This window comes from Parambassis ranga, chromosome 17 (genome assembly GCF_900634625.1).
Source record: "Parambassis ranga chromosome 17, fParRan2.1, whole genome shotgun sequence".
Taxonomy (NCBI): domain Eukaryota; kingdom Metazoa; phylum Chordata; class Actinopteri; family Ambassidae; genus Parambassis; species Parambassis ranga.
Window position 1 is genome coordinate 7,967,792 of NC_041037.1, and position 22,950 is coordinate 7,990,741.

A 22,950-nucleotide genomic window follows, 5' to 3' on the forward strand; every position below is an offset into this window, starting at 1 on the left:
AGCGAACTGGGCTGTTGTCGAGGCCAGGTTCCCTGAAGAAGGGAAATTAATATGCTGCCCATTAAGACATAAAAGACATTAAGACATAAAAGGCTATCGGTGCACAACTGCAATAAAAGAAAGGACTGTCCAGATTACGGTAGCCTTTTAAAAAGGAAAAATGAAGAAAGAAAAAAATGATGAATCCTGGATTTTTTGAAGCTCAACTCGAAAGACAAATTTAGGCCTGCACAGAAAAGTCCACAGGCCACAGCAGCTTTCCTGGATTAAAGTTTTTATATTTTTATAAAAACAGGAATTGTATTTAAAAAAGAAACTAAACAAAACGTGTTTGCTTAGTTCTATTAGAGCAACATTTAACTTCCTGAATCACATATAAACAGCCAACTGTTAATAATATTCACCAGAGCAGCACGTGTATTTTTCATCAAGCAGAAGTAGGTTAATGGCATTTTTTAAATCATTCTGTTTCGCACCAAAATAAAAAGGAAATTGAATTATAAAGAGGGAAGAAATTAAAATGAAGAAATGGTTCTTTTGATGCTTTTATTTTCAGAGAGAGAGAGGGAGGGGGAGGGAGAGAGAGAGAGAGAGCCTGTGGGAGCCGCCATCATCTGAATGAATGCAAATTGGCTCTGCCTCCATCCGGCATCATGCCAAGTATCTATGGCAACCACATCCTCCGACAGCCTCCATCATTCCTCCCTCCTTCACTCTCTAATTAGTCATATATCCCTATAGCGCCTTTCTTTAGAGCTTCTTTTTTTCTCCCACATTCCCAGAAATCTGTGCACAAAGAGCAGCAAGCTGCCTGAAGAAAAACATATCTGAATTACAAAGCTGTCCAATGTACATAAACACGCAGCCAAAAAACAGCATTAATATTTATTTTATATACAATTTCAATGCATCTATAAAACCAGAGACAATCTTAGTATTTTAATAATATTATTCAATTTTCTGGGGTCATGTTTTTGCGTTCACGGTCAAGTTCAAGGAGCCAGCCCGACCTCGGGTAGCGGCGCAGCAGCAGCGCCGTCTGACCTTCTGCCTGTAGATCCGATAACCGTGCTGTGCTGCCACCTGTCGGCCAGCCTGCAGCACTGCAGGCGCAGGAGTTCATTCATGGTCATGGCGCCCCATCTAGTGTTCATTTTATGTTATTACACCTAAACAATAAAGCCGTTAAAAATCCAAAGAAAGAAAGAGGCCATGTTTAACCATCATATTTTAGATTTTTGTTTCATTTAGAGAAATAATAACACAGTAAATTATAAACACAAATCAATCTGTCATCAACATCCAGTTTTATTTGAGAACTTGCCTACAGATACACCACCACCACTACTGACTGGACACAGGGTGTAGTTATTAGTAGGTATGTTTACATTCAGTTGGCACGAATCACTGGGATTTACAAAAACAGCTGTTGTGACACTGCTGCACTGAAACAAAAACATACAAGATGATCTGTTGTAAAACATCAAGAATAAGAAGTGTGTGTCTGTGTGGCTTCACCAACAAACAGGTTAAAAACTTTTAATTCTACAATTCTACACTCTCACAGGGTTAGCTGTTGTACTATCTGAATGTTAAGCCACTCTTGTGTTCAAAGATGAGCAACAACAGAACACAACTTTTTGGCATTAAATGATTGTCTGGGAGTTCTACAGGCCCTCCTCATCATAGTGTACTCTTTACCTAATTCATCTGATCATTAAAACAATTACAATATGATCGTTATATTTTTCTAATAAATTCTGGATAGTAAAACCTTTGTGTGCTTTTAAGTCTTCCTACATTCTTTTGATTTAGTCCTAAACATGTTTGAATTACATGTATGTCACCAAAGACAGCAATATTCTGCAAGGCAGTTATGCAGGTTTTTACAAAATCCACATAGAAAAACTGGACCAGTATAAATACATTCAGTCACAGATGTCTAACAAACCACTCTCACACCACCCAGTGCCCAAATACTTGTAACTTCAAGACTGAAACAAGGCTAGAAAATGGAAGCAACCTTCAAAAAGGTTAGTAGAATTCGCTCAGTCATAGTAGAAATGTACTATTCCTTGCTAGGCACTTATTAGTGGGTAACTACCCTTTGTTCAGCTTTCAGTATACTTTCCAACAAGTGGCACTCCAACTCCGAACAGGTGCTGGTTACAGACCACACTGTCAATGATCTAAATGTCCAAAGGCAAGGGGTAAGCTGATATAAAGAGACTGAACTTGCATTTGCCTGCAGCTGATCAGCTGATCTGAGAATCAGATGTGTGGGCTGATAGGAGGAGAAGAGCAAAACAATCACACTGTCATCCTACAGCCTGCAGGCCTTTGTGCTCTGCTGAAGGCCTGAGAGGGTCGAGGCTTTCTGCTGTTTGAAAGCAATAATCAGGACGGTGACGGTCAGACAGAGGCAAGTCAGCTGTGAGTTCAGTAAACAGGGCTGGGGTGATGTAAATCACCGGATAAAGCTGTGCTTTAAGTCACATTTGTAGTTCATTTTGACTACTTTTTACACACTATGAAAGAAAAACAAACACATTTACTCACCATAAACAGGCTTAAAAAACATGATTAGCTGGTAAAGCTGGTATCTAACCAGTTTTAGTTGGGAAGCAATCACTGGTTAAATAGTTAATGACCTGATCTAATCAGACTCCACTTTCATAGTGAAACCACTAACCTGATCCTGTTATAACATGTTGTTGTTGTGGGGTTGTCTTCTGGTCATATATGAAACCATTTCTTTATCAGGCGAGAATCAAATTACATTGATTATAATGTTATTAGTAACTAACTTAAATTTCATATGACCACCTGCCTGCCTGTTTGTGATAAGGATGACACTTCCTGCCCTTTGCTCCACTTGGCTCTGTGCTCAGCTGCTCACTCAGCTCAACCGTTGCACCTTGGCATGTGAAGTCTAAGTATAGAAACTATTGACACACTTCAGCAACTGTACGTCTGAATCAATACTGTCAAACTCCACCGAACACACTGATATGTGACAATTTGATTATAAGCTGAGGTAAAGTCCAGTACTGTGGAAAATGTAGTAAAATTATGCCTGTAACAGAGATGTCTGCACTGTGTGTTTGCATATTTCCAGTCAGGTTAGCTACAGCTCTACATGGTGAGTTTCAATGACCTGTCACAGTCAATCTACTAATGTCTTGTCAAGTTTTAAACACAGCAGGCAGTGAAGAGACAAACCATGCAGCTGTCACGCTGACAGCGAATGGAAGACAACATTTGGATAGTGTGTGCAGCCCCAACAGCAGCAGCACACATGAGCATGGTTAATTGTTCTAATCCCCAACAGCGAAGAAGTAAACTTCTTATTCAGGTGGATAAGGGCTGTTGTATGTTTAAGATCTCACATTTGGAGGATGACCCATCAAATGGGCTGATTTGCATTATATCTGTGCAGGAACAAAAACTGTATTATGTCATACAACAATTTGCAATCATTGCCAAAGGCCCAGGATATGACTAAAAACAGTATGGGCGCTGTTTAATAGTTCATTTCTGTTGGCACTGGTATAACATATATCTGTCTGCTGTCACTGCAGTTGCTAAACTACAAATAAAGTTGTGAATTAGATGTTCACAGACTCATAAAGATTGCTATATACTCAAAAACAAACGAGCCGTTACAGTGCTGCTACAATAAATCTCTGTGCTGTCATAGTAACATCTGCTCAGATTATCTCCTTTGGTATAATTCTTTCAAACAAAATCACTTAATTCCAATCTCAAAGGGGCCATATTTTTCTCTATTAAATCAAACTTGAGTTTGAGGGGAAACTTGCATTGCATTGCAAAGTGTCGCAGAAACACAAGGCAACTCAGTGTGTGTGTGTGAACCTCTGATAGATAGGAGGACAGGTTAACAGGAGCATTACACACATAAAATCAGAGCTTATATTGCACTTAGATGTGCGTACATGACAACAGGATGTACTGTGTATCACTCAGTTTACCTCTGTTGCACACAGACACAGCAAGTGAATAACTTAATATTAACCCACGCATCCTGAGCCACTGTGTGTTTGTTTATGTCCACCAACACACATTCCTCTCCCTGTCACTTTCACTTATCATCCACCTCTTCTATTTTATCGAGCCGTGTTGCCCATTTGATGCAGCTTCCGCAGGAGAATCTGAGTGAGGTCAAACGTGGTGAAGCTGATCCCCACTGCGATGGGTCCTTTGACCCAGTTCATGCTGAGACCTTTGTAGAGTCCACGGACAACCCCCTCTTCAGATACAATCTCCTTCATCGTGCCCAGTATGGTGCCGTATGTATGACCTGTGACACCGGCAGTCTGCATGCGCCTTCGCACCACATCCAGGGGGTAAGATGCCGACTGACCGATGAGACCCGCACATGCTCCGAAAGCCAGGCGTTCATATGAATAGGGCTGCGGGCGGCCACTCTGCTCTACATGGTGGAAAATAAAGATGGGTTACATGAATAGTTGGTGTGTGTGTATATTTACGAGAATTAAAACAAATCAATACAACTAGCAGTGCAGCACCTGCATGTAACTTCTTCAGCGTCTCATAGGTAAAGAAGCTGAGACCAGCATAGGGCACAACACCCAGTATGGTGGGAGCAAAGCCCCGGTACAGCGTTTTAGGGCCTTCTTCTCGAGTGATCCGTACAAATACATGCAGAATGTTACTGTACCTAAAACAGACAACGACATATTTAATACTGGGAAAGAACAAAGAAGCACATGAATAAAATGCAGCTGGCTGCATCATTGACTAAAATGTCTACTTAACTGTCAAGATATGAAAAAACAGGTATTCTCTTTTGCCCACGTTATTTTTACTGACCCATGTCTCAACAATAGCAATGACTATTTATTAAACTCTGAAAAAAGGACTTACATTTCCTTTGGTGTTACAGCCATCCGAGCTCGCACCATGTCAAGGGGGTAGGTCAGCATGGCTGCCGTAGTGCCAGCCATAGAACCGGCCAGTAACCTTGGGAATGGCGGTAGGGCTCTGGAACAGAAATGTGTGTCAGCTTCACATGACAAGTACAAATGCAGAAACTAGCAAAAAAAACTGATACATACTTTCCCTGAAAGCCATAGTAGCCTCCCAGCAGCCTCTTGTACTGCTCATGTGCACAGAACTGGATGGCAGCGTACGGGATGACTCGCACCATGGTGGCAGAGTTCCCCCTCCACAAACTGAGGAAGCCATCTTTCAGGTAGGTGCGGTAGATCAACCTGTAAGCTTCCTGTAGTGTAGTGTGCATGTATGCTCAGTGATACTCATAAAACAAATAACAGCAATTGTAATCATGTGAATTAAAACGTGGCTCACGCTAACTGCAAAAAATAAAACTAAACTGATTTGTGATGTTTATGCTTAAACATACCTTGGCAGAGAATCGTGCTGAAGACACTAAAAAACAAAGCATAGAAACACCATAAATAATGAAAAGGATTTTCTCCTTGTCATTTGCAATATGTTCCACTTTTAGGTCTGCAGAGCATTCAACTTGCCTTGAAAGATGATTTTAGTTCTGTCCAATGGAGCGACGGACGTCTTGGCCACAGCTCCTGCTAAAGCCCCTGAGAAGAGCGAGTTAAGGACCGACCGAGTGTGCTTCAGGCCCTGCACAGCAATAGAGGAATCACAATTATGGTGACCAATAGCAACAGAGTGAATCCTGTAAATTTCCACCTGTGTCCTTACATGAAAAAAAGAAAAAATTATGTTTGAGATGCTGTTGATCATTAAGCCACTATTAACCTCACACACAGGAGCAGATGTTGGTAAAAGATCTTAAGTGACCATGAAACTACTAAGTTCGGTTCAGTCCAGACATGATGTCCTACTGTTTACTGTTAATCAAACAGTAGTAATTGCCTCTAAATGAGACAAATAATTCAAATGCATTCATTCAAACTGAGCTGCATGTCTCTATCCATTTAAGTGTTGATGTATGAATGTGTCTGTTTACAACTTTACCTCAGAGCTCCCATCTGTCTGATTGGATGAAGCCCGTGGCAGCACCTCTCCCTGCGTGAGTGATGCCCGTTGTTCCTGGACTCCACTCCCCATCCCCAAAGACTATACACTAACCACGCTCATGAATTCAACACCGGGGGAGGAGGCAACAGAAGGAGCCAAGAGCTACAGAAGAAAGGTTGGAGAGGTTAGCCTAAATATAAGACAAAGTGTAGGTTATTTCAGTGGCTAATGCTTCTACTCCTATTACTGTCAGGGTGCACCATCAGGATCACGTGACAAGCATGGCTCTAAACATGGAGAATTGTCATATGAACACTGCTTACACAACAAAAACAATTCACAAAAGCATCTCATATAGCATTTTAGGCATATGGCTTTATTATGAAGTAACGCTTAACACTGCATTCACCTCTCACTTATAAAGAGAAAGAAGTCTGTTCTAGGACACATGCACTTTGTTTACATCCCCCTGCAGGCTTCAGCTGTCCCGTGTCAACATTTGAGGACTGACAAGTGTTGTTGTTTTAAACAAAAGACTCTCTACTAACTAGGGTTGGGCGATAGTGGCAAAAAAAAACCTTGATTAATTGTGACATTTAGCCAATAACGATTAATTTGACGATTAATTGATGACAACTGCACTTACATGTTTTTGACTCTAAATCGCCACATTGTTCTAAAATGATACTGACAAATCATCAGTCAAGTTAACTACTTCATTCTAACAGGTTAAGCTGGTAAGTAGTGATTAGGAACAAACCAGCCATGTTTGAAATATGTATTGATAACAGATGCACAAACTGCTTCAAAATAATAATGAAGCAAAAAGTCCTTCAAATGTTCTAATCTTGAGGTCACAAAGCAGTGCATATCAACATTAAAATTAAACAGGACAAATAAGTCCAGAAAAGTCACATCAGTGATTATTAAAGTTAAAAAATGTGTGCAAATTAACCTGTGACTGGAATATGTCCCACACTAGTGCATGTTTTCGTTCATACTGTAGAGCAGCAGCAGAAACCAGACAATTTCACATTTAAATGTATGTCTTTGCAAATCAAGCACAATGACTAAATGTATCGCGGATTCTGGGCTGAGTGGAATTCTTTCCAATATCTGCTGGAGGAGACTTCACCGTTGTAATGTTTTCCTATCTTGCTGTGGAGTCCTTTAAAGATCGGGAGGCAGCTTACTTTTATTTTTTTTATACGAGCAAACATCCAGTTACTATGGCAACAACCAAAGTTTCACGCTTCACACCTAATGCATGTTGCGTACGCATGCGCGGCAACACACGTACATATATATATATATACACACACTACAGCTGTAGCCGGCGTTGAGGCCTCGTTGCGCTTTCTTCGGCTTTCTTCGTACTCCGGCTTATGGTGACAGACGTTGAACCTCTGTTAGGAACGTGCTGCTCCGCATCATTTAATTGAATACCACTGGGCTCACATGTGCGCGCTTGCGGGTGATGTTGAGAGTACGTCGCACACAAAAATGAGTCATCATGACGAGTGAGTAGCAAATATTAATCGGTGAAAGTTTTTCTGACGATTAATTGCACACGATACGATTTTGCACAAGCCTACGGAACACACCCCCAGTAAACACTTCCTTTTTGAAGAACGCAATTGCCTTAAATCGAACACCACACCGATGTCTAAAGTAGAACCACAAAAGGTTGCGTCACAAAAATCTCCTAAAGGACAGATTTATAGGTGAAAGGTGAACAACGTATGCACTATTGAAGCTCCCCCGCCAGATCAGACCACTGTCCCAGCACATCTTTTGCACAATAGGAACAGTCTCAGCATTCTATCAATAAAGATGAGCTGGACTTTGGGTGATCTCACTAGTTTTACAAACAAAGGCACCTCCATGTTTTTTATTGAGCTAATCAATTGAAGAGACAAATCACTTATTGATGCAGCTTTCAACCCCAACTACACTGGTTTATTGTTTGTGACTGCATGAGAATCACAGACAAACACTGCTCAAACCAACTCCACTTTAAACCTCCTGAGTTTTCAAACATATAATTACTTTTCTTTTCTAATCCACATTCTTTTTTTAGTCTATGGTCACCTTTGTTTTCAGAGTGACATTATTGAGTTCATGCAGTAACTTTGAAGTAGTAAACATTACTCTTTCATGGTCACAAATGAATGTTACTAATGTATTATGAATTAACTAGCTTCTGTAGCACAAGATTACACTGAAGTGAAGAGGCTTAATCTATTAAGTACATATTAAATATTTGTTCAAACATCACTGGGAAGAGTTTACCAACAGGGTAAACTGTACATAATTAAGCAAAAAAGACTTTGACACCCATCCACAAAACAGAGGATCTGCTGAAAAGCTGGGTAGTCATGGGCAACCAATATTGGCATCAGTATAACAGGGCTTCAAGCCAGACCCTCAGATGGGCACTGGCCTGTTTCGCCACAAGCCATCCCTCACCCCTGCCAAGAGCCTCCTTCCCCATGCATATCATTTTACAGTCACTTGTTCCTGAATGCTAATGGAATCTATGATGGAGTCCTTCATTCTTATACAAAACACACAGCAATGGAGAGGAACAAATGAAGAATGCAATGCAATAATTACAAATTAATTATCTGTCACGTGTCTGATTTATCTATTTGGGTTTCATTTCAGCTCAAAGTTTAAAGTGCAATTTTCTTCTTACGTTTTAAAAATGACTTGTTCCAGGATAGGAGAGTTGTTTGTTTTATCTAGCTAGTAATACATGGTCATTACGTGAGCAAAGAGTTAGTAACAGCATTCTATGCTTATTCTACCATTTTAACTTGGCATATAATTATAATTTCAACGATTGTGCCAAAACAACAAAAGGATAAAACAGAAAATAGAATATTTCATAAAGTAGTTACCATGCCTCTCCCTGTCTGTTCCTGCGTGCACAGCCTTGTCCTAACTTGTACACTAGCAAAACACCATCACCCTTTGCAGCCAGCTAGCTGTCACTGGTTACAAAGACAGGATTTCTTACCTTAATAATTTGACACAAGCACGGTGGTTTCTGGTGTTGAAGTTTCCCTCACCAGGTGCGTTAATTTAAGTCGTTGACGGGTTCTTCAAATGTTTCTAAGTTAGCCAAACAACAGGATTGAGTTACGCAAGCTAGGTGTTAGCTTACTGCTATACTATCGACAGTCTCGTCAGTAGCGTTGGGGAAATATTAACAGTACATTTGAGTCTTGACAGAAAATATGTCCCAGGGCTGAAGGCACTAACGTCCATATATTTTCCACATCCATCAGCTCAGCATTGACTTTAAATGACAGACATCCTCTATGCTGCTGATGTTACTACTTCTGTCACCGACCTAAGACAGTTCACGTTAGCTTGACCACAGTACGGTTTGACAAGGGCGAGCACAACGGCATTGTGGGAAATGAAGTCTGAAAAAGGTGGGGCACGCTTGGATAGGTCAGTTGGAGGGGCGTGAGCAGCAGGCACACTTAGCATGTGAGCCCCTCCTAAAAGACTGTATAACCCATAGAATACATAGATATAGATATATAGAATATATATAATTATATAATATGTGGAAAAACTGCATGCAGACAAAACTCACTCACACAGACAAATATAAAATTCTAAAGATCTACAACACATGTCACTTCCGGGACATGTCCTGTGGTGTTAGATTATTGGCCTGCATTGGGGGGGAAAAAAACAAATAAACTTGCAGCACAAACTGTCCGCATTGCACTGCATTATTAAGACCTGGAAGCTACAGTGGCAGAAGAAGAAATATTTAAATTAGAAATCAAATCAGCAACCTGATGATGCAAGGATTCATGCATGAAATGATTTACAGGGTACCACAAGCATCCACACAGAAAGACTGAGGGAAAAAGTGGAGCACCAAAAGTGAGTTTTATTATAAGCATGCAGAATAGGACAGTGCTGATTTAAACTGTATTAAATAAACAAATAAAACATGTGTAACAGTTTGGTTTTTAGTATGACTGTAAGGCATTTAAAAACAAGTTAAAATTCATCAACCAGGGGAAAAAGTGTCCACAGTGCTATGCAGTTAACTTGTGCATAGCAGCAATTGACTTTATATAAACCAATGGCACAAAACACACGTTTAAGCACTAATTTACAGAAATTTAAAAAGCATGTACAACATTATTATAAAGGCCTTTATACACTTGACTGTAATAGAAAACATTCAACCTTTAAAAGTCATTGTGTGGAATAGTAGGAATGTTCTTTCCATTGTCTGCAAGGCTTTTCTACTACTGCACTGTTACAATATGTCTAATTACTGCAGGGAGGTGCATCTTTTTCAGCTTTTGAAGATAAACAGGATTTTATTTTGCAACTCATGATCTACAATGATCCTCTACTTTCATTTTGCAAGACTGCCCTGTTTGCCGGTCCACAGCTCTCGAAGTTCCACCTGACATCCCAGATCTCTGAGAGCTGCTTTACCCACATCACCGCAGTCTTGATGAGTCCTTAGCGCTTGGGCTATCAGGGCCTCTGCTCCCATCTCCAGGATTGGCTGGCTGTAGGTACGGGCCCGTGAAACCAGATTTCTCAGCAGCATGCATGCTTGTTTCTGTTTATATAAGGTAGAAGAACAGAGAGCTGAAGAACAGTCACAGGGCCTCTTACTTAAAGTGTCAATATTAGTTATTAATGGCCTCATGTTACCTGTACATTGACAACATCAGTATGAGTCTTCATAGCCTGTACAGCAGCCAAAGCTCCTCCATTCTCCATGATGACTTTGCAGTTGTTGGGTTTACGTAAAGCAAGAACAGAGAGGCACGCACAGCCCTGCTCACAAACCTGAAGGACAAAATGGATTTTTTAAATATTTGTTGCTTTCCTATATGACTGGCCTTCCTATCAGTCTGTTTACATCAAAGGATGCCTATTTATAGCCATTTATTGAGTAGACATGACAAATAACTCACAGCAACATTGCTCATGTGCCTATTCATGGCTATGACAATGAGCTGAACTCCTCCAGCATTAACAACAGCATCTTTCACGTCATCATTTCCTGCTACGGCTCGTATTGCACTGAGAACTTGCCGAACCAATTCCTGCAAGAAGAGGGAAAACCAGTTCAATGGGAAGAAGAAACCCGGAAGCTGAATTACTTTGTAACACAATTGTTTTTGGTACAGTACCGCTGTCTCATAGCTGTCTGCAAGCAACGTCATCATGAGTTTTAAACCGCCCAGGTCACAGACGTCTTGACAAAACTCATTTCTTACAGCCAGACGAGAGAGAGTTGCACAAAGCTCACTCAGGACAGAAGTATTGCAAAGGTGAGCTGTGAGGAAAGAAATATACAGGAAATAAAGGTACTACATTAAGGCAATATGTGCCCTGTGGCTATTTCTTTGCTTACCTTTGGCAGCCTCAATTAAAACCTTCAGTCCGTTGTGTTCAAGAACAATCATCTTTGCATGTTCATGAGCATGTCCAAAGGTTACTCGGACATCATCATCAAAGGTCATGACCCTAAGAGCTGAAGAGGCTTCCTTCACCAGGTCAGCACATCCACTGTGTTGCGTAATTGCGCCTGTTAGCAAAGGCAGGATGCCACCTTTTACCAAATCCTGCCTGTTCTGTTCATGTTTTAAGCAGCAGTGACGCACTGTGCAGATGGCAACACGCGTCACTGAAGAATCTGCCTGGTACTTTTTAAGGACATCCAAAAGGAACTGCTGGCCTTCTGCATCCAACAAATCTGGCTGTCCGTCTGTCAGTGCTGCCAGAGCAGACAGTGCAGACAACATAGATTCCTGCTCCTCCATGATCTTTTTGCAGTAGGTGAGGATAATGGGGTAGGCACCTTTCTGGGCAGCTAGGTACCTCTTGGCAAACTCAAGCGAGCACTGCTCAGTAAAGCTTTTTATATTCTCTGTTACACCAGGAGAGTCGTTTCCAATCTTGAGGGAATCTAAAGCCTGCAAGTGAAAAATAGTGAGACTGAAGCACCACATACCTTCACAAAAAAAAGCCTGTTTTCAACAAATACCTACCTGTAAGACCTCGTGGGCTTGCTCTGTTTGATTGTCACCAGATGATACGGTTGGTACAGCTTTTACTATACAACTGAGGTCCACACCTGTATTCAACCATCAAACAAGGGTTCATCAAGTACGTAAAAAGGTCAACTTTTGGTTACTTAAATTAGAGAAGTTAGTGTAAGCAATGGCAGGTATTTACCTTGAGACTCAAACTGCTCCACCGCCTCCCTTACAGCCTCATCGGGATCCATCTCAAACTCCTCTATGTTTTCCCTGACAGCAGCATCGAAGGTTTCCTGTGTGATTCTGCGTTTGGCCATTTTGCCAAGTTAGCCTGAAATATCGACAAGAAACATCAATTCGGTTCAGCCGTAACCAGGTTAGCTAGTAATAGTGTCTGCTATTGTTAGCTAACAGATGTTATATTTTGTCTCCTCTTGCTATTGCAACTGAAGTTTGCAAAGCTAGAGGTAGTAAAGATGTTGAAATTGGTTATTTCGTTATTTTAAAGATATTTTTAGGGTGTAAATGTCGCTTAAAATAAAATTCAGTGAAATCGTTAGTTACCTCCGCCCAGTGATAAGACAAGCCTTTTCCACTGTTATGAATGAAATGACAAGAGGTACGCACTTTTCGTTGTCGACTTGTTGGTCGCTAGCGAATTGTGCGGAACCTTTACGTGAATAGCAAATTCCGCCTTAGGTCCCACACAAACATTTGCTCCACTGAAACTGACTGAAAAACCTTAGTTCCGTTCCCTATTTAAATCAACTTGTTTGTGAGTCGTGAACAAACATACATTTATATTTACGCTACATGTAGTATATTATGTTCTTAGATATAAAATAAGATAAAGATTTTTATCTCGGAGATAAAAAAAGGGATTCTGAAACATACCCTGTGGAAGCCAACAGGCGCCAATGTGTGTTTTATTTTGACGAAGCCCCTTTCAAAATAAAGGAGGAATTCCGGTTATTCATAACGGTTACATCTTGTGTTGATAAGTAACCTGAAGTGTCCCTTTATGGGTTATGGGTTGCCGTGTCATATTAATACAGTAATCCCCATTCTATAATATATACATATTTGTGTTGTTCATGTTAAAACAACAACCGGAAGTTGTTCTTCTGCTTGGCGTAGTACTGAGATTCATGCAAATGACTGAGGTAGAAAACAGAGCGGCTAGCTGGACCTGAGGATAGAATCGGCGGACATTCTCAGCGATTCAATAAAATATTCTGCGGTTGTTTTGTCGTCGGAATACTTAAAATGGCATCGGCCACAGAGACACAGGAGCCCTGGTACCTAGCTCTGCTGGGTTTTGCAGAACATTTCCGCACATCGAGTCCGCCGAAGATCCGCCTTTGCGTCCACTGTTTGCAGGCAGTGTTTCAATTCAAGCCGCCTCCGAGGGTTGAGGCCCGGACTCATCTCCAGCTGGGCTCGGTGCTGTACCGGCACACAAAGAACAGTGAGCTGGCCCAGACTCACCTGGAGAAAGCGGTGAGCAGAAGACATGTTTGTGTTAGACAGCAGGCTGTGGTACATGTCCACCAGCAGGGGCGTAGGAAGCATTAAAGGAGGGGGGGACACCTTCTGTGGGTGGTGAAAAAAAGTATAGTATATTATGAAATATAATATAATAATATGAAGTAATTGCGATTTCCTGCGGATTTTAACAGGTTGTTAAACACCTATTTTACCTACAGAAGTAAACACTTAACTCAATGACTATTTCAGAGACAGATTCAACAAAAACTCATCGCTGACATACAGAAACTAATTCCAAGTGAAACAACAGTTTTGTCAACCATACTAGTGGTACTACACTAACAGATTATACAAAACCTCCATATCTGAGGTCTTCTCTCATTTACAGACTGGCAAATCTCCCTCATGTCCACCTGATTGAGTTTTCCCCGTCATCACTCACCTCAGCAATAGAACTTTTTCCACTGGCCCTATGTAATGGCCCTGTCTCTGACTCACTCTGAGAATCTGGCACTCTGGAAACTGGCTTTGTTAGGTCCGTTATTATAGTAACGGTGTCCTAGCGCTGTGGTAACCAGGAAAATGGGTCCAAATGGGTCATTTTAAAATGTGGGGGTGGGACACGTCCCCCTCTGATATAATGGTAGCTACGCCTATGACCAGAGTGATGCTTTTATATTTACTGCACCAGCTCACTGTTAAAACCCATGCTGACACTAATATTTGCTTTTTCTCTCCTCAGTGGTTCATATCACAACAAGTATCCTTTTAATGTGCAGTATGGAAATGCATACAGACTGACAACATGTGTTACCTTAGCACCAGTACTTCTCCTTATATTTTATAAAGGCGTTCAGACGTTCATCTTTAATGATGTAAATCAGATCTCCCAGTTTGAAGATGTCAAGTTTGAAGCTGCAAGCATTCTATCTGAGTTTTACTGTCAACAGGTACGAGCATCTAGGTCGTGACATGCTGTAATAATAATGTGATGTAAGGTGTAGTGGTGTCTCGTTAATTAGCTTATTGACTTTTCTTTGTAAGAACCTGGTGGACTCTGCAAAGCCAGTTTTGCGAAAGGCCATCCAGATTTCTCAGCAAACTCCCTACTGGCATTGTAGACTGCTTTTTCAGCTTGCGGTGAGATGCCCCACAAAGTTGTTATTTGTGTTTGGTAAATTAATTTAAAGCACATTTAATTCATATGCATGATGATCTTCTGTCTCTTAGCAACTACATGCGCTGGAGAAAGATTTAGTATCTGCCTGTGACCTCCTTGGAGTGGGAGCAGAGTATGCAAGAGTCATGGGGTCAGAATACACAAGGTAAACAGATGAATGGAAAAAACTTATGTTGACCTGCATGATCTCATAATAAATGTGTTGTTTTTTTATTTTCCCACAGAGCTCTGTTTTTATTAAGTAAAGGAATGGTAAGCTTAATCTCTGCTACATAAATATACCTCCCTTACTGTTTGTGTTGCATTTCTGTAAACACTTCTTACATGTTGCCCTGCAGCTGCTGCTGATGGAGAGGAAGCTGAGTGAAGTGCATCCACTGCTGACACTCTGTGGGACCATTGTGGAAAACTGGCAGGGAAACCCCATTCAGAAGGAGTCTCTAAGAGTTTTCTTCTTGGTGCTGCAGGTTACACACTACCTGGATGCAGGACAGGTACAGCCAGTGTTTTATCATCCCAATGCCAGGCTCAGACACTTAGTGATAACTGAATTTCTGTTTGCATTTCACATATGACATTACATCTCAGTAAAACTTTACTTAGTTAAATTAAATATATAAAATACAGTTTTGTTTGGTTTTAGGTAAAGAGTGTGAAGCCATGCCTGAAGCAGCTTCAGCAGTGTATCCAGACCATCTCTACGCTCCATGATGATGAGATCCTTCCCACTAATCCAGCAGCTCTCTTCCATTGGCTGCCAAAGGAGCACATGTGTGTTCTTGTGTACCTGGTGAGATTTTTAACACACCTATCCAATTTCTGAAAGAATAGAATATTCTAGTGCAACACAAACCTTTTATTTTTCTAATATAGGTGACGGTGATGCACTCCATGCAGGCAGGTTACTTAGAGAAGGCACAGAAATACACAGACAAAGCTCTCATGCAGCTGGAGAAGCTGAAGAGTAAGTCAAGTTATTGTATCTTTGATGTCAGTGTTGATGAATTGTCTCTGATGCATCTTCATTTTGCCACAGTGCTGGACAACAGTCCCATCCTGTCCACGTTCCAAGTTATCCTGCTGGAGCATATCATCATGTGCAGGCTAGTCACTGGACACAAGGCCACAGCTTTACAAGAAGTGAGTCATCAGCTGCAGAGGTCCATCTGTTTGCCGCTAATCAGTTGTTGATGCACGCGTAAATTCTGTTCTAACATACTTCAGGCTGTTGTGGTTAATGGTTGCGATGCTTTGTGTTCAGATTTCTCAGGTTTGTCAGCTCTGCCAGCAGTCTCCTAGGTTGTTTACGAATCATGCTGCTCAGCTTCATACTCTGTTGGTGAGTCGACAACCAAAGAAAACATGGATATTTACTGTAATTGTCTTGGTTACAGATTAAAGTAGCTGCAGATCTGCTTACTGTTTACAAGCTGCATGTGTCCCACATAAAATCAACCATTCACATCTGCTTCTGCTTTTTCTGTGTCAGGGCCTCTACTGTATCTCTGTGAACTGCATGGACAATGCTGAGGCACAGTTCACTGCTGCTCTACAGGTGAGTTTAATATACATGTAAGAGGATCTTTACACCAGTCTCGACCATGTGTTGTTTATCTTTCAAATAATCTTTAAGCATCTTTAACTTTCAGAAATACTGCACATCTACTGTGCGCCTATCTTTATTCTTTCTTCAGATGACAACACATCAGGAGCTGTGGACATTTATAGTGACAAACCTAGCTAGTGTCTACATCCGGGAAGGGAACAGACATCAAGAGGTGAGGAATCTGTGGCTTCCTCAAGACATTTACATGTACAGCTTTTCTTCTTCTTCTTTGTTTATAAATTGTTTTTTGATCAACAGTTGTACAGTCTTTTAGAAAGGATCAACCCTGATCACAACTTTCCAGTCAGGTAAGTATAGATGTTATGCAGTCAAAAGCACATCTTGTAAATTTAATATGTTTTTGCAAAAAATAACTTTTTAAAATAACCCTTTTCAGCTCTCATTGTCTCCGAGCAGCAGCGTTTTACATCAGAGGGCTCCTATCTTTCTTCCAGGGACGTTACAACGAGGCCAAGTAAGAACTGTTTTAAGTTCTGTGCATTTATTTTTGGAATTTATTTTTGGAATTTGAGATATTAACATGTAAATTTGCACCATCAGAAGATTTCTAAGGGAGACTCTAAAGATGTCTAATGCAGAGGATCTAAACAGGCTTACCGCCTGCTCACTAGTCCTGCTGGGCCACATCTTCTTTGTTTTAGGCAACCACAGGGTGAGTCTTCCAATTAAGGTGTATCCTATCTGTCAAAACACATACGCAGTGGTGCACTTATCTTAAGATGGCAGACGGGATATTGACTGCATATCTCCTGCAATGTTTTACAGGAAAGTAACAATATGGTGGTTCCTGCCATGCAGCTGGCCAGCAAGATCCCAGATATGTCTGTGCAGCTTTGGTCCTCTGCGCTTCTCAAAGGTAGTCACCCACACCACCAAAACTGAGAGACAGACTCGGTTTAACTATAACTCGCATTTTGTGTTTTTATTATATTTTGTCCCAAAAATTTGCTTTTGAGCCCTTCTTCTGTTAAAATCCATTTTGGAATAATATTCCAAAAAGACTCACACTTTTTGCCAGAAGGGGGCGCTAGTGCTCAGCACATGGAATGTCCCACAAGGGAATGGCTTCAATATAGAGTATGCACTTTCCAGTTTAAAGGCTAAAGCTGATGCAGCAGGGCTGTACAACAGCTGTGCAATAAATGTTATTTTAATGATTACATTTTGTTAAATCATTGTTGCACAACCTTGTTGGTGATCAACGCTTTTCTAAAACAGTTTCCATACCAGCAGAACATTAGGGATCTTATGCATTGTTATATGGTGCAGGGTTGCTTTTTATGTATCATTATATGAGAGGTGACTAATATGTTTTTGGCCTAAGGTATGAGTCTTTCACAGCAACAGTGATGATATCATCGCTGTCAAAATGGTGACTGCTTCTTCATCTTAAGGAAGAGGTTGCAGTCTGAGGGGGGCCAGTTCAGCTGATTAGGGTTGGTGTTGCACAGGCCAGGCTTACAAATTTAAGAACCTTAAATATTTTTCTCAAATGTAAAGTCATCAAAACAATGAATAGTTAAAAACATTTCACAGCTGCCTCCTGTCTGTAGATAAGTGTGGGACAAACTGGTACAGCCGTCTTTATGCCATATGTTAAACATAAAACAGTTGTTGGTGATATAATTTGGTTTTCTCGGATGGTATTGTTGTATTGTTTCTACATTTTATCCCATTTAAACTAGCCTTGTGAACATACAAGGACACAAGAAAATATTGTTTTTGTTGTCACTCCTTTTACAATTACAGAAGCAGATTGTTTTCAGTTTAGTACCGTACTAATATTTAGAATACAGGGAGAGATTCCTTTCAGAGGAGACAATTTGATCCAGTTATCACATCGATACAGCACAGAGTAACAAAGCCACAACTGAATTAGAAATGGACAATGCTTAGGGAAAACAACAGTGGGTAAGGAAACACTTAATCATGCTCAGGTAACTTGATACATTCAAACACATTTAAGGTTGGATGTGACATTTGGCTGTAAAATCGTTAAACCATCATCAGCACTGACGGCGATCTCTCCCCTCAGATCTGAACAAGGCCTGTGGAAACACCATGGATGCCCATGAGGCAGCTCAGATGCATCAGAACTTTTCCCAGCAGCTCCTGCAAGACCACATCGCAGCCTGCAGCCTCCCTGAACACAACCTCATCAGTGTAAGCACAACATCAATCAGTCATACTATAAACAACTGAGTTTCACCCCACATTTCACCCTGCTGGAGCCTCAAAGAAACTTTTGTGCGATGTGTTGTGTTCCAGTGGACAGACGGCCTTCCGCCTGTGCAGTTTCAGCCTCAGAACGGACCTACAACCAGCCTGGCCAGCCTGCTCTGAGAACACAATGCCACACTGACACCAAAAATGAGACACAGGCGAGTTCCTGCTGCAAGGAGAATAACACAAAAAGACATATTAAGACAGACAAGCAGCTGATAAAATGGTAAGAAGAAAGGGGAGGGTAACAAAATCAGAAAAAGAAGCCTGCACTGTGTAAATGGCAGAGCATTCCTTCCCTTATGTGGGGCACTGGGACATCAGAACTAGATTGTAGGTGACTGAAGGTTTTTTTCTAGAAAGCACGAAGTGTTTCACCACTTAAATGTTACATGAGAAGATTGATACCACTGTCACATCTGCAGGGTTATTCTGGAGTTACAGGACAGATTAGTTACAATAAAATCTACCCAGCAGCACATGTAAAGCCAGTAATTCATCAGGTTATACTTTTACATTAAGGTATTAGTAGTGTCCCTGAAATGCTTTAAATTCAGTTTTATTGTCCCACTCATTCTCTTGCAGGACCATTGAGGATATATTTTTATTTTGGATAATGTAAAAAACAAAAAAACAGAGTTATATTACTGATTGTTGAACAATGCCTTGGCCAAACAGACACAGATTTTTATTAGTATATTCACTCTGTTGATGTGCATGAGCTCAGTCCTGATAAAGTATTAGATAGCATACATTTGGATATCCAGCATATCGTATGATGATATATGATAGTGTAGTGATATGGTTTGATATGTACTTTATTCACTGAAAAGGCACATATGTGAGCTGAGACCTAACATTAGACTTTTTCATACAGAGGCATTCACTGGCTTGATGGACACACAATTGTATTTATTGTGTAAACATGCTTTAAAGACTTTTATATGTCTAAAGGTTTGGGTTCAGAGGACTCACTGCCTGACTGTGCTTCACTTTTTTGTTTTTTTGTTACTTCACTCTGACCATGTGGTGCATTTGTATGCTGTGCACATTCTCAAGAAACCGGTAATAATAGTAATATTTCTACTAAATAAGATCGACTTTTTGTACGCAAGTCATTTCACAATGTCACTCACGTCTGTTAACATTTTTTAAACATGTTTTTTTCCACTCCTGTTTTCCTCATTTCCGGTTTTACTTCTTCCTGGGGCGTATCTATATTTAAATAACTTATTTATTTCATGTTGCTTTTCATTTTTTTCTTTGTTCTTTACCAGTGTGGTTGAGTACAGTTTTGATATATTATCAAATTACTGTGCTGCCCCTGTGCTGGAAAGGTACATTTTTAGTTTTAACATTTGTTTGCATAGTTATTATGCAATAAAAAAGTTTATATATGAACAAGTGTTTCACTTGTGTTTTGCCCATTCATTATTTCATTCATGACCTTTTTTTATAAATAAACATTAATCCACTGAATGACTGGATTATTTTATCTTCTAATACACCTGTACAGTCTGATCTGTGTTTAAAAAAAACAGTTAAGAGATACAGAGAAATGCAAACACTAGTTTAACGGCAAATTGTCAGTTGATGAATGCATCAAATGCCATATGTGCATTATCGGCATTTGTTTATGTAAATCTAGCAGGCAGTTGCACAGTGTCATCTGTAACGTTTGGTGCACTCAACATGTGTGCATGATGTGAGGTCAGATTGAAACTTGGATGGCCACACAGACAGGTCTATATACTGAATGCAACAAGAGCTGAGACTTTAACTACATTCTGTCATGTTTTCATTTTTTTATGAAGACTCTGCTTAGCAGTGTCTGTAATAATGACACCAGTAGCTTGTTGTCATGATTCATAAGATACAACAGGCCTATAGATGGAATGGTTTGATATTTGCTTTTATTTCACCTTTATTTTGTAAAATCTAGATCAAACACATCTGTGTTTAAAGGAAGGTTTAAGAGGATGGTTAGTCATTATTTAATTTTCTGTGCGTGAACAACATAACAAAGTAAGGCCACCCCCTTTTTTAGACAAAGGTCATCAGAAGGTCACATGTTTAAGGTTATCAATGGTGAATCCATTTGTCCACCAGGTTGTTCAAGTTTGAAGGGAGTGAGTCACAGCAGATAGTGAAGGAATGGAAAACCAGATGTTTGTTGTTTGAACACAGACCCACCACGGGTCATTCAGGATGATAAATGTGCCCCTCCGTGACACAAAGTGGTGCACTTATTTTGAAAATCTGTCTGCTCCTGTGAAGGAGACATGCATGTGAGGTGAGTGGAGGCACGCCAGGGGCAGAGGGTGACAGGGTGTATTCTCCCCAGCCTGCACACAGAGGGACACACAGGACGGCCCTGACATTTTTATGACATTGATTATATGTAACCGATTACGCACAGTCTGATTATAAGATGTAACTGCATTACATAACACAAACAGCTATCACACACACTGTTCTCGGGAGTCTTAAGACGTTTACAACACAAATTAAATGAACTTCTTAGTTTTTAGTTGATAAAACACCATCATAAAAGTGAGATAAGTTGCAGCATTGATGCGCTAAGTTATTTATCATATGACACCCAGGCTATTATTGTTATGTAAAAGTAAATTAATGGAAGAATCTTTATTCGTCTTTTTCATCCCGGATCATGTTGAGAAAACGTGATTTTAACCCCACATCGTCTTTGTTGTCACGTTTGCGCACGGAGGTTTGCAGCCCATCATCTACATCGGTATTCAGAGGAGACTCCTCGAGAGCGCATCTTTTTTTCTAATATAAATAAATATATTTATCTAAAAATGTAATCCCATTAAAAGAGCACATCCATCATCTCCCCCGTCACGTCTTCGTGTCGGATGCAGCAGCTAAACAGTCTTCATCGGAGGAAGAAGAGTCGGTGAGAAGTGAAAACTTTGGAACCGCTCTAGGTGTCTTGGACGTAGCTGCTGAAAGGAGCCATTTCCTGCCAAATAGTGAGCCCGTCTAATCGTGACTGCAGCAGCTACTTCCTGCATTGTTACAGTGCTTAATGAGGATTAAGTTGAAGCTGTCATGTTGTAACGGGCGGCCATTAGGCCTGCTCCACACGGAGAGGGAGGCAGAGAGGAGGAGAGGAGCTGTAGGCCGGCAGGTTGATTTCTGATCCCTTCACCTGGACAGGACCTGCTCACTGACTCTGTCCTGCCAAATTGTAGCCAGAAATATTTTTTATATACCCGGTTCACGGGTAATCCAATTCATCCTTTTTTCCCAGCATACCAACAAACCAAGAAAATATACACAAAAGTCACATCCTTTCTAATCTCATTATCTTTATGAGATATTGATGTCTATTGGTTTGTTCTGTAGGTAATGGCTATAAACAGGTTGGACTAAAGAATATTTAGTTGTAATGAAAGGGCTCCACTTGTAATCCAGTGCAACATTATCAAGTCTAAAAAAAACTGCATGTAGAGCCAATCCTAATCCAAGAGCCAAGGCCTATAATCCGTCACTTCAGAGATGTTTTATTGTTGTTGGCAATATTTTCTATTTAAAACATTCAAAACATTAAAAATATGCCCCCCCCCCCAACAGTGCAGTTGTTGTTGTAAGCATAAAATATTTGACATGTCGTAACATATAATTTAGTTTTTAGACTTGAGAGCAGTCAATATACATATTTTCACTAAATAAGCACCCTTCATGTGAAGCTGTATCTCAAAGAACACCAGTGCCTGGCAGTCGATCTACCTCTTTCGTCTGAATACTGGATTAATTCATTGGATTCGTGGTCCCCAGAGGATGACCATTATAAAAACTAAATACCTGAAGCAGCAGCAGCAGCATGTTCCGTCAGTCCACATGAATCTCTGTGGCTTTGTTGAATCTCTGACCTTTTCTCTATAGCGCCACCATAAGGTTGGCATGAGGTGTAGATTTGTTTGTCACATCATGTGATGAAGATGATATTCATCTTCAAACTTCAGTGATCACAAAAGTGTGAATTCACTCTGAATATTCATGAAAATGGCTGAAAAATCCTGATAAAACCACCTGATAAAGTTTACAGAAAGACTTGTTATTTGTAAAATTCCTCTTGTGTTTGTGTGTTTTTTTTGTCTTTGTTTAATGTTTTGCTTTGATCAAGGTGATTATGAGAAGAAGGCCCCTTGCTTCAGATTTGATGGCTTTTATATGAAGCAATTTGCAGCCTCAGGAGATGGAGTGGTAGGATGAGAGGATGGAAACAATCAGACCCGATGACACAGCAACATCTAAAGAGCGCTCTCTCTAGCTCTCTTTTTGTCATTTAAAGAGCGGAGGAATGGCAGGGTGAGAGTAACAAAGCACCCCAACCCCCTACCACCTGTTGGAGAACA

The 22,950-nt window shown here is 40.5% G+C and overlaps 3 protein-coding genes across 4 annotated transcripts; 1 reads left to right on the forward strand and 2 right to left on the reverse strand.

Moving 5' to 3' along the window:
* Window positions 1–1,284: 1,284 nt before the first annotated feature.
* slc25a42 (solute carrier family 25 member 42) lies at window positions 1,285–9,409 on the reverse strand. Its single transcript, XM_028428149.1, has 8 exons — window positions 9,029–9,409; window positions 6,004–6,168; window positions 5,535–5,646; window positions 5,408–5,433; window positions 5,100–5,266; window positions 4,909–5,025; window positions 4,551–4,702; window positions 1,285–4,453 (listed from the first exon to the last, which is right to left on the reverse strand). Exons 2-8 carry the CDS (start codon window positions 6,094–6,096, stop codon window positions 4,128–4,130), a joined length of 993 nt encoding a protein of 330 aa, XP_028283950.1. The 5' UTR covers window positions 6,097–6,168; window positions 9,029–9,409; the 3' UTR covers window positions 1,285–4,127.
* Window positions 9,410–9,902: 493 nt separating this feature from the next.
* Window positions 9,903–12,760, reverse strand: armc6 (armadillo repeat containing 6). 2 transcript variants are annotated; one of them, XM_028427687.1, is made up of 8 exons: window positions 12,612–12,755; window positions 12,244–12,378; window positions 12,057–12,142; window positions 11,420–11,981; window positions 11,196–11,341; window positions 10,977–11,108; window positions 10,711–10,848; window positions 9,903–10,615 (listed from the first exon to the last, which is right to left on the reverse strand). In XM_028427687.1, the coding sequence occupies exons 2-8, from the start codon at window positions 12,362–12,364 to the stop codon at window positions 10,403–10,405; spliced, it is 1,398 nt and encodes a 465-aa protein (XP_028283488.1). In that variant the 5' UTR covers window positions 12,365–12,378; window positions 12,612–12,755; the 3' UTR covers window positions 9,903–10,402. The 2 variants fall into 2 exon arrangements, with proteins under 2 accessions (XP_028283488.1, XP_028283486.1); XM_028427685.1 differs by having other exon boundaries at window positions 10,977–11,341; window positions 12,612–12,760.
* Window positions 12,761–13,044: 284 nt separating this feature from the next.
* Window positions 13,045–19,768, forward strand: mau2 (MAU2 sister chromatid cohesion factor). Its single transcript, XM_028428417.1, has 19 exons — window positions 13,045–13,547; window positions 14,278–14,295; window positions 14,420–14,485; window positions 14,580–14,675; window positions 14,766–14,860; window positions 14,940–14,967; window positions 15,054–15,209; window positions 15,359–15,505; window positions 15,589–15,679; window positions 15,752–15,855; window positions 15,977–16,054; window positions 16,205–16,270; window positions 16,410–16,493; window positions 16,580–16,629; window positions 16,719–16,796; window positions 16,883–16,994; window positions 17,108–17,198; window positions 18,378–18,505; window positions 18,611–19,768. The coding sequence occupies exons 1-19, from the start codon at window positions 13,314–13,316 to the stop codon at window positions 18,683–18,685; spliced, it is 1,797 nt and encodes a 598-aa protein (XP_028284218.1). The 5' UTR covers window positions 13,045–13,313; the 3' UTR covers window positions 18,686–19,768.
* Window positions 19,769–22,950: the final 3,182 nt, after the last annotated feature.